Source organism: Lissotriton vulgaris, chromosome 7 (genome assembly GCF_964263255.1).
Source record: "Lissotriton vulgaris chromosome 7, aLisVul1.2, whole genome shotgun sequence".
Taxonomy (NCBI): domain Eukaryota; kingdom Metazoa; phylum Chordata; class Amphibia; order Caudata; family Salamandridae; genus Lissotriton; species Lissotriton vulgaris.
In genome coordinates this window covers 1669994785-1670005858 of record NC_141695.1, presented here as the reverse complement: position 1 = coordinate 1670005858, position 11074 = coordinate 1669994785, and the positions used below count along the sequence as shown (strand labels likewise).

The window sequence follows — 11074 nt, the reverse complement described above, 5'->3', positions numbered from 1 at the left end:
GTGTTTGGACCCCATTGTCGAGAATACTGTTGGGGAAAAGGTTCTTTCTTTGCTTGTTGACTCAAGTGCTCGCATAACAATTATAACTAAAAAGTTATTTGAAGAAACCTGGGGTGATGCTATAGATTTGTCTCCTCCTGATCGAGCCCTTGTGTCCTATGAAGGGCGCAAGATTGATTTACTTGGATTTTTCGAGCAAGATATGTTGTTCAAAGGAAGGCGCACCATGGGAAAGATTTATGTTGCAGTCAAGGGTCTAAATATCCTTGGCTGGTTTCACCAGGGTCTGTTCGGTATGATCTTAAGACCTGGTACCCTTGAACAAGTGTTGGTGGTGGAATGCGGTTATGATACCAAATAGACTTGGAAAGCTAAATTTCCCTCTGTATTCGGGGAACAGCTAGGAATAATCAAAGGGTTCAAACACAAAATTGTGGTCAAGGATGGTGCTACACCTGGCAAGCACAAACTCAGAGGAGTACCTTATAGTGTTAGGTCTGACCTAGAGAAAGAACTCAAGGATCTGTGTGCCAAGGGGGTCAATCAAGCTGCTGAATCCTCCTTGTGGCTTTCTCTCTTGGTCGTGGCCTGCAAGAAAAATGGCCAACTCAGGGTCTGTGTTGGCTTGGGATCCCTTAACAAGGAAATATAGGTCGATTCACACCCTCTACCTAAAATATGGGTCGATTCACACCCTCTACCTAAAATATGTGATCTGTTTGCTGCCACCAAGGGTGCTAAGTGCATTCCTAACTTGACCTTGCCAGTGCATACCATCAGGTTGAGCTCCATCCTGAATCTAGGCACCTCACTGCTTTCGTGTCCTCCTTGGGTACTTTTCAGTACCGCTGCATGCCTTTTGGGTTAGCGTCTGCGGCCTCTGTTTTCCAAAGGGTCATGAACAATATTCTTAAAGACTTAGATTCCGTCCTAGTATTTCAAGATGATGTCTTGGTTTTTGGGGAGGACACTAAAACTCATGATTCACAAAGTCTTGTCCTTATTCAGGGATCACGGTGTAGTCCTGAAATCTGAGAAGTGCGAGTTTGCTTGTGATAAGATGGAATACCTGGGACATGTTGTGTCTCGGGAGGGAGTGAGCCCTAAACTGGGCTTACTGGAAGCCATAATCAATGCTCCTTCCCCTTCTGACAAGTGTGGAGTGAAATCCTTATTAGGACTTTGTGAATATTATTCCAGGTTCATCCCTGATTTCGTCACCATTGTTCGCCCTATAAGTGCTCTCCTAGAAAAAGGTGTGCTGTTTGAATGGGGTAATGAATGTGTGAATACTTTGGAATGTATTAAGTCCCTGTTGAGGGATTGTAAAGCTCTCAAGCCCTTTGATCCTGCTCATAGATGCTTTATTACTGTCGAAGCCAGCCAGGTCAGTTTGGGGGCAACATTGACTCAAACTGTGGATGGTGTGGAACAAACAATTGGTTTTGCCTCTAGAGTGTTGAGAGCAGTCGAACATTAATACTCAGTTATTGAAAAGGAACATTTGGCTTGTTGTTGGGCCACAGAGCAGGTTTCCCCCCATGTTTGCGGTAGGCGCTTTTTGCTCCTCACTGACCACGAACATCTTGTGGACATTCTAGGTGACAACATGAGTAAGTGCTGTACACCCAGGATTCTAAGAATGGTTACTAGACTGTTACAATATCAGTTTGATGTCAAGCACATTTCTGGGGGGAAAAATTTCAGGGCAGATTTTCAGTCTCGAATTCCAGTTGGTAGTAATGAGCAAGAGGAAATTAAACTTAAGATCTTGTTGACAAGGACTGTGAGGATTGTTGGGTTGCCACTTTAGATATTCCTGAACTCAGGGTGTGTTCTGAAGAAGAATGGAGGTCTGTATTCCTTGTCAATTCTGTTCTCCAAGATGTTGGTGAATTGGTAATGAAAGGTTGGCCATGTGAAAAGGTTCTCTCTCCTTTGTTGTAACCCTTTTGCAAGGTTGAGAGTGAAATCTCCTTAGAGGATGGTTTATTGTTGAGAGGTGAAAAGCTCATTCATCCGTCTGCCCTCAGGTTAAACATTATGAAAAATGCTCATGAAGGACACCTGGGTGCCACACTTACCAAACGTCGCATTTGTGATACCTTTTGGTGGCTGTGCATGGAGGCTGACGTGGAGAACATGGTCCGTGAGTTTTGCGTTTGTAATGCCTCGGACAAGAGTCTGAAAGTGTTCACTCCTCTTTTACTTCCTTTTGAATGTCCTGATGGTCCATGGGTTAATGTGCGGATTGACGTCCAGGGACCATATGATGTTTTATGGGGACAGAATAAGTACATCCTAGTTCTTATGAATTACGCTTCCAAGTCGCCTGAGATAAGACTTGTCAAGGATGCTAATACTAAAGTCATCATTGATTTTCTCACAGATGTGTTCTTGAGGGAAGGGTTTCCGGAATAATTATTTCTGATAATCGCAAGCAATTTGTGAGCAGGGAATTTCAGTTTTTCCTGCAGTCTTCAGGTGTCAAACATGTGAGAAACTCACTCTATCATCCCCAGACAAATGCACTTTTTGAGAGAATGAATCGTGTTGTTGGGGAGTGTGTCAAATGGGCTAGAGCTGGGAATCACGATGTAGTGCGTGCCCTCAATTACATGATTTGGTTCTACAGGACCACTCCTCACTTCTCCACTAAGGTTGCACATTTTGTGCTCATGAGGGGAAGGCAGGCGAACACCACTTTTAGACCTGGGTGGATGTCAAAAGTTTTGAGATCTGAGGCTAGTGTCGATAAACTGATGTCTCTGGTTAAAGAAAATGTTTTTGAGACCCAGTGTAAACAAAAGGAAGAGTTTGACGCCAAGAAAAGTGTTAAGTTGTCGTATCTTGATGTTGGCGATTTTGTCAAAATCAAGTCTACAGTCTATGCAAAGAAATGGGAAAGCAAATTTTGCAAACCACTCCACATTATTATAATGTATGAGAATACTGTTCAGGTTGAGGGTGGGTATTGGTGGGATTTGTCCAAAGTGTCCAATGTTGTGCATGGTTGTAATGCTTCTCATAATCTTAATGATTTGTCAAATGTGGTTCCAAACTCTAATGTTTCAGGTTCATGTATCCAACAAAATTTGTTACCTAGTGTTATTATTAGGAGTGCCAGATCTTGTGCAAAACCTGCTTGTTTCAGGTATATATTTTTTTATTTATTTATTTTTTTTATTTTTTTTTTTAGAAGAAGGGAAGGTGTGTAGGAATGTGTAGAATGTTCTATAGTAGAATATTTTATATGTTATCTACAGAACTTTGACTGTTGCTTAGTGCTGTAGAATGCTTATGCTTGTCTGTTGGTCTTGGGCTGCTGAGCCTGGTAGAGCATCTGCCTACTGGCTCCACGACCATGTAGTTACCATTAAACTCGACTTATCCTGATCCTGTGTTCGGTTCAATTACTACAAGATCATTAATACTAAATTGTTTAAAGTGATTCTTTATGATAGTTGCCATTTTAAGCTTATAATTCAAATGGGGAAAAATACTGGATGTTCCTGAATTTCTTGTCGATCTTTACAAAAGAGCGCTGGTCAGGTTACACACCTAAGCACGGTTTAGTTGACATATTGCAAATGTAATTGCATTTGCATTTATATAGAGCTTACTGCCCCTGGTGAGGCACTGAAGTACTTTGCGTGGGTAGCATGCTACTCCAGAACCCAAGATTAGTGATACTAGGGTAGAAGAGTACTTTTTATTTAATTATTTTTGTGCTCTCTGAAAACGCAAACATCACATTTTTAAAGAGGTAGGGAGACAGCTAAAATAAAACCACGTTTGGCTCCTAAAATCTGGATTAACCCATCTGAATCGGGTCTATTGGAATGCATGCAAACGTCCACTGCCAATTTTGTGACTAGAAGTAGATTAATATGGTTTAGGTAGTAAGGTTTAGGATAAGCCGTTAATGGGGAAAGGATGAGGTGTGCCCTTGATGTTAAACTGACGAGTAGACAGATTGAAATACAGTTATGCAAAACCATAGACGTCTATAGATGGTGAAAGGAGTGTTCGAGAGAGGAGAGGAGGAAGGAAGGGCTGGGCGGTAAAAGGGAGTGTATGCAAAGGATTGGTGACAGATAAGGATGAGCTGTATTGAGAGTGCAGAAGAGTTTGTTTGTAGAACAATTTATTGTGGTACAGGTAGTGGGAAGGTGTCGTTGTGTCTATCTTTAGAGCCTGCTAAAAACCGCACTAAACTTGAAACTGCATGCATAATTTACAATTAGAATGGAAATATAGCGAATAAAAAAAGGCAATTGGGGAGAATATATGTTTCAATTTAACTTTAGTGACGAGGTAAATTACCAGATGTTCCTTACCTCACCCCCTCCCGCCCCCGAGAACAGGTGTGTCATTCAACCTGGTGCGAGCGAGAAGGCAGTTCAACCTGTTAATTCCAATCTCAATTTCGAAACTTCTTGTGGTTTATAAAATGAAGGTTTTACTGTACAGTCTGTCTTTGAGGTTAGGCACGTTTACCAGACTCCTTTCAAAAGTGCAGTAAGACTGGTTTGCATCTACATGCACTTCCTTAGTTACCGGGCCCGCCTTCGTTGCCACCCGTTGCTAAGGACAAAGTGGAGCGTGCGCGGTGCTTCATCCGGGAGGGACGTCACTTCCTAGTTGTTTAGGTAACGTGGCCTTACCGGTACCAAAAAGCATCGGAGCTTGGCAGAGCAGTCTCTTCCCTGCCCGGAGCCCTCCTACAGAGCTCCACGCAGCCCCGGCGCTGCACCTTCCCTTCAGACCGCCCTCCCTGAACCCCCGCAGCCCCACGAACCTGCAGCCATGGCAGAGGTAGAGCCTCCCCCATCCCTGATCAACGACTCGGACCCCACAGCTTCCAACGCATCTGCCCGGCTGCCGGCCTCCCCCGAGGGGACGGCGCTGGCCTACGGGAGCCTGATGATCATGGCGCTGCTGCCCATCTTCTACGGAGCCCTGCGGAGCGTGACCTGCGCCAAGAGCAAGGTATGGAGCTTAGAAAGGGGTATGGTGTACGTGGGAAGAGAGTGGACTGGCCATGTGGGTGCAGGATATAAATGAAGGGGCAAGCCAAGGATTGGGATGCTAGGACCAATTGGAGACACAAAGGAAGAAACAATGGGCTGAGTTCGAGAGACGAGGACGGACACAGAGCATCAGGACGAAATAAGGGCCATGGACGGAAGATCATCCATAATACTGTAGTCTGGGGGGATGGGAAGGATGAACATATATTAGCCAAAGGAGAAAGAGGTCGGAAAGGGGTCATTCTTGAAGAAAAGAGAAGGTTGGGGAGATACACGAGGGCCTGATGAGCGAGATTTAGAGACTGGCCAGAGAGAGTAGCAAAGACGCGTATTTGAAAATTAAGCAGACTGGACCGAGGCGCCAATATGGGCAGAATATGTCTCAGAATTGTGGTGCTTTTGATCCTAGTTGTTTGCTAAAGCCATCTGCAAAAAGAAACATAGCTCAAATGTCATGTATTCCTCGCGTTTTGATATCTAGTGCATTTGCTTATTTTCTTATTGCCCCCCCCCCCATGCTTTTCCTGTGGTTTTGATCCGCTGCAGTTCTGTAAAAAAAAAAATCCTTAAAGGGGTTTCCCAGCTATGGGAAAAACGGTTGTCTTGAACCTCTATCATTCGCCAGCAACATGCATTCTAAAACGTTGCTGATATCTGTCTTGCTGTGAAATGTAATGTGACGCCAAAAGTCACTTTACACCATCATCTCCATTTTGAAACAATATTCACGAACAGGTCTAGAATTCCACTGTTTTGGATTTAATGTCTCAATTTGGCAAGGAAATGTGGACGAACCGGTTAAGACCAAACACTGATTTTAATGTACTTGTGCAAATAGACGTTTGGAGTGTGTTTACAGCTTTTTATATTGACCTTATTTAAGTGTTTAACCCCTCGCAAAAACACACCCCTTATGAGTCTTAATTCTTAGTTTTCGAAAAGCAGAGTTGGGGCTATAACTTAGGTTAATGTTTACGAAGTGGAGGTGAGTGTCAATTCTGTATCAGTGTATGTCTTGTATTACAAACTATTGAAATAAAATGAAAGACTTAATAGTTGTCAAAATACATTGTCAAGTAATATTTACCCCACAAGAGGAGCGCAGCGCTTCTAGTCGTAGATCCTTCAAATTAGTGAACGGCCTTAAGTCTTTGATACTTTTCTTCTTCAGATATTGTTAGTGTATAACAAGTACTTAGCAGAAATACATCCACCCCACCCCCACCTGTTTTCATCACAAATGTATTTTTCTTCTGCTGAACTCAGAGATGTTTGTGTAAACAGTAGAATGTACTGTAATAGGGTAAAAATGTAAATACAAGAATACTATTTATATTATTTGTTAATATCCTCATGGGAGCAGGCCACTCGTCTACACATTTCCCAGGTTTTCCAAAGTTTCCTTTTGAAATAAAATGAGCTGTACATTTTTGCTGGTTTGTGGTCCTGGTATATGCTGGACTTATTCGTGGTGTCACTAGGCCTATAAGTGTCATTGTATTGGAAAGGAAACATATGCTACTATAGCAAACCTCTGTGTCTACTGGATACAAAGTACAGTCATTGCTTTGTGAAATGTCGATGACTTGTTCCATAGCATGCATAAATTACACTTAAGCAATATTATGTTTACATGTCCGTCCTTGTTTGATGTGTCTGTAGGCCTTGCACAATAATAGGCATGAAGTGCACCTGCTAAACAATATTCTATAAATATTTCAGTTATTGCTTTATGTTGTGTTGCCTAACTAGACACAATACTAGGCATCAGTTAACTCTTGCACAATGTTATAAGCCGGTAGGAAATCTTGCTTTTCTACATAGTCACCCCAGATTTTTCTTCTTTTGCTGGAACCTATATTTGTGCTGGCTTTAGAACTCTATGCACTTTACCCCTGCTAACCAGAAATGAAGTGCCATTGCTCCCCCTTTAAACATAGTTGAATTGACTTATTCCTAATTGGCACATTTAACATGCCTGTAAGCCCCCAGTATATGGTGCAGAAAGTGTATCTAGGACCTAGAAGTTAAATTCTGCTTGAGGAGAGAGAGCACTTGCTGTGCCATCCACTGTAGTAACTGTAGAAACATGGCTTTAGTCCTACCTTTTAGTAGCCTTGCTGCCGCAGTGTAAAACCTGCAGTGCAACCTGTTTAAATAACCCTTTGACTGGTAAAAATGCCCTCTTAAGCCCTTCGATGCTGATGACGAGCTCAGCTCGTCATCAGCCACGGGGGGCGTGTGCGGATGACGAGCTGAGCTCGTCATCTTACGCGGCTTTTAGAAAAAAGCAGCGTATGGGAAAAATAACCGCCGCAGCGATGCGGTTAAATTTATGTTCAGCTTGTGTAAGCCTGGTAGCCTTCAATGTAGGGTGCATGGTATTTAAAAATAGACACATAGAAGATTACTGCTACCTTCCCCCGAGGAAGAAAACCAAAGGACAGATTAAAATACTAATATGCTATCTCGGGAATGGAGCCAGCAAGAAAAATAATGGGATCACTAGTTTTAATTGTTATAAAAAAATCCAATTCTTGTGTTCTAATTTTTAATACATGTTAAGGAAAAATTCGTTTTGGAAAGGTTCCCTTTACCTGTCTGGCCTGTTAGGCTGCTAATAAGCATAAACCTCTGCCAGCTCCCAGCCTTGAATAGGTGTGAATGACATGTGGCATGACCCCGCTCCCCGAAACTAACAATAGGCTACCCTGAATGGGCACAGGTGACTCCTGAACATCACAAAATGTTCAGACTGGGGCTGTGGGCATTATGTGACACCACACCATGCTTGACAGATCTGTTAAGCCACATGCAACACTTAGGGCACACTAGAAAGGGAGAGAAGAGGATGCCAAGACAATTCTTGTGTATAGCCTGTCTGGCTGTTCTTTGGTTTTGTTTTAGGTATAGTGCCTGCTTTAAACTGGTTTTTAGTGTTAGATGCACGAGGACATTGATTATTTCCTTACGACACTCCCACACAGATGCAACCCTTAGAGCCCAAGTTTAGAGTGGCCGAAGGCTTTTGCCATCTTGAAAATGCACTGGCACATGGTATTTTCAGCCTATTTGCAGTAAGGCCAACTGGAACAACTGAAAAGAGTGGCTAGGGTTGGCTCAGGGACCTTTTACCTTATTGGTTAGTGAGTGCTCAGGGGTCACCACTACCCATTAGCTTGTGTCAGGCATAAATGTGGTGCCTCAAGGCTCCCCAGTTAGTCAGCCATAATCTTTATTCTATTTTAGAAATAAAGACAGATCAGTTAAAAAGAACAAAAATTGGCATCCACATAGTCACACTTGCTTTAGAACCTCTGAAAGATAACAAACTTTGGGTGAATTTAAAAACTGTAAATACAGTAAAGCCTAACTGACTTGAGTAAAATTCATTGATTCTTAAAATTAGTCACAAAAACTTATATCATAGGGTATTATATTTTGAACAGATCATAACAATGTGTAATGTATCATTGACTGAGACATTGTCACAGTCACATAGGGCAATTCCAAATCCTTAACACAACCATGATTTAAAAAAATTAAATGCGGAAATAGATTCAAACCCAAAAAAATCAATGTGTCGCTGATGACGTGTCCTGTTCAAAGTCAAATAGTGTTCTAAATTACTAACCGTTTTCACTAAGATCGCATGTCGAGCTAAGAGTTTCAATATTGCAGAAACCTCCCGGTCTGCTGCCATCTTTCCATTAATGCTGCTGCAACCCATTTGTGATCAGAGCTAACTATGCTGCTGGGATTAGCATATAATTCGGGCCTCCCTAAAGACATCATATTATGGGAGATATAAGCCAGCCAAAGGGATCCGAAAGGGCCTGTCCAATTTTAAACAATCCTGCAATATTAATCTATTAAAACCAAGCTCCTCCTATGTCCAAATTGATAGCCTAAGTTTTAAGGGGCAAAGTCGGATCTTGCTGATAATGTAACCTAATCACAGTTCTTCTTTGACGATTTCATATGGTACACTTTGTGGGACTCCCAGTAGGCCCCTTAAAAATTGTTTTCTGCTACTTGAATCGAGGCGACTGGGCCATAGCCCCAAATTCCACTGCCATAACTCGCTAGTAGGATGCATTTAGCCCTCAAAATTTCCAAGACCGATTTAATGTGGGTGCGCCCAAGCCGGCGTGAGAAATCGCCAATGCTAAACGTGGCTCTATTGAAGGACCTCACATTCTGAGTTATAAGTGGGTACCATATTAGACCAGAGTCCATCTGGACCACTAAATATCTGAACTTATCTACCTGACTGACGTGGTGTCCATCTACTACAAATTTTTATAGTTTTTCGTATTGGGCGGACCAAACTTCATTAAATGTTATTTCGAGAGGTTGGTAGTAAGGTCAAGTCTGTTCATAAAATAGATAAAAAGGTTAAGAAGTTTTTGTAAACCCTTGGCTGTTCGAGCAGTTAAAACTGTGTCATCTGTGTAAAGCAGGGTCGGTGTAGAACGGCCTCCTACTTTGGGGACATCCACACCCAGGTCTGACAAAGCTTGTTCTATTTAGTTAATATTAAAAATAAATAAAAACGCTGCTAAAATACAGCCTTGACGAACCCCACGCCACAGTTTAAAGTGCTCAGTGAATTTCACGTTAGAGCCATACCTAACACTAGCAGAGAGATCTTTGTGCAAATCATACAGAAAATTAATTAATGCAGAGTCTACTCCCATCTGAGCTATCAATGACCATAGTTTTGAATGAATGACTCTGTCGAAGGCAGAGCTAAGGTCCTTGAAGGCCAAATAGTTCCCCCCCCTTCATGACCTTACTGTACTTACAAATCAGTAGGTAAAGGTTCAGATGTCCTGACATGTAGCCCTACTGTAGGTCAGATAAAAAGCCTCTCTCCTCCCCCCCAGTCTGAGAGACGGTCTAGTAAGATCTGACTAATCATTTTCACCTCCTGAGTCAATCGGAGAAACTGGCCTGAAACTAGCTGGGTCTGAGCTGTTGCTCTTTTTAAAAACAGGGACTATTATTGATTGAGATCAAGCTAGTGAAAGAAGTCAGTTGACTACTGAGTTTGAATGCATCATTAGCAAGGGAGTCCACAAGTCTATATCAGTTTTAAAAAGATCCCCTGGCACCCCCTTAGGCCCAGGTGCTTTGTTTGATGGTAGTCGAGAAATAGCTGCTATGACCTCAGGTGAAAACAATATGCGGATTACTCATTGTATCCTTCAATTCCCCATCCTCAACTCCAGAGCTATAGATGGCCTTAAAGTGATCAACCCAGGCTTGTGATGTGATAATACAAGCCTGGTTAGAGAGATGATCATTGCTAAAAAAGAGGACAGTTAACCACTCTGCAAAAGGCGGTACTGTCTCGCTAGAGGTTAGTAACTTGTCCCAGGCCTCCTCTTTGAGATGGGCTTTACGATCCTTACAGGCCAATCCATATGCATCCCTAGCTCTTTTGACCTTCTCCTGGGTGTCACATGCAAAAAGGTCCAAAGATCCTTGTGTGCTTTGGAGCAACATCCATCAAACCATCTTTCTTCACAGATCACAGGGAGTGCACCTGCTCTACAAAGCACTGTTTAACAAACCTGCTAATGTTTAGAAAGGACTTCATGATACCCTGAACTGACTCTTCTTCAGACAAACGGGAATAAAAATCAGCTTGACAAGTGGAAACCACATTTTGTTCAAAAACTGAGATAACAGTAGAGGCCCACCTCACCCTTCGTCCCTGATAAATCGTAATGATTGTCTCCCTATATAAAGATACTTCTCCAATAGATTTTTTGTTTTATCCCAGTGAAAAACAGCATTCAGGGGATTATGATCACTCAGGCTGTGCCTTAATACTTTAAATTCTGAAAGAACTGAGGATAGATGGAGAGAGACAAAAATATAATCAATTTCAGAGCTACCATCACCCCCCCCCCTTAAATGTTGGTGTTCTCTCAGTCTGGTTCTCCTTATTAAGATCCATTAAGTTCATCAGGTTAAACTCAGAAATTAAACTGTTAGCAGTATCACCTTGGTGAGTATGTTTAAAATGCACC

At 42.3% G+C, this 11074-nt stretch overlaps 1 protein-coding gene across 2 annotated transcripts in view; it reads left to right on the top strand.

The window, feature by feature from the left end:
* The first annotated feature begins 4612 nt into the window (after positions 1-4612).
* The window catches only part of HM13 (histocompatibility minor 13), a 66918-nt gene continuing 60456 nt past the window's right edge, over positions 4613-11074 (top strand). The window contains exon 1 of one of the 2 annotated variants that reach the window (XM_086932707.1): positions 4613-4992. In XM_086932707.1, the coding sequence (XP_086788833.1) occupies positions 4810-4992 (183 nt within the window). In that variant the 5' untranslated portion in view covers positions 4613-4809. The remainder of the gene's footprint in view (positions 4993-11074) is intronic. The other variant, XM_086932706.1, reaches the window with a different exon arrangement.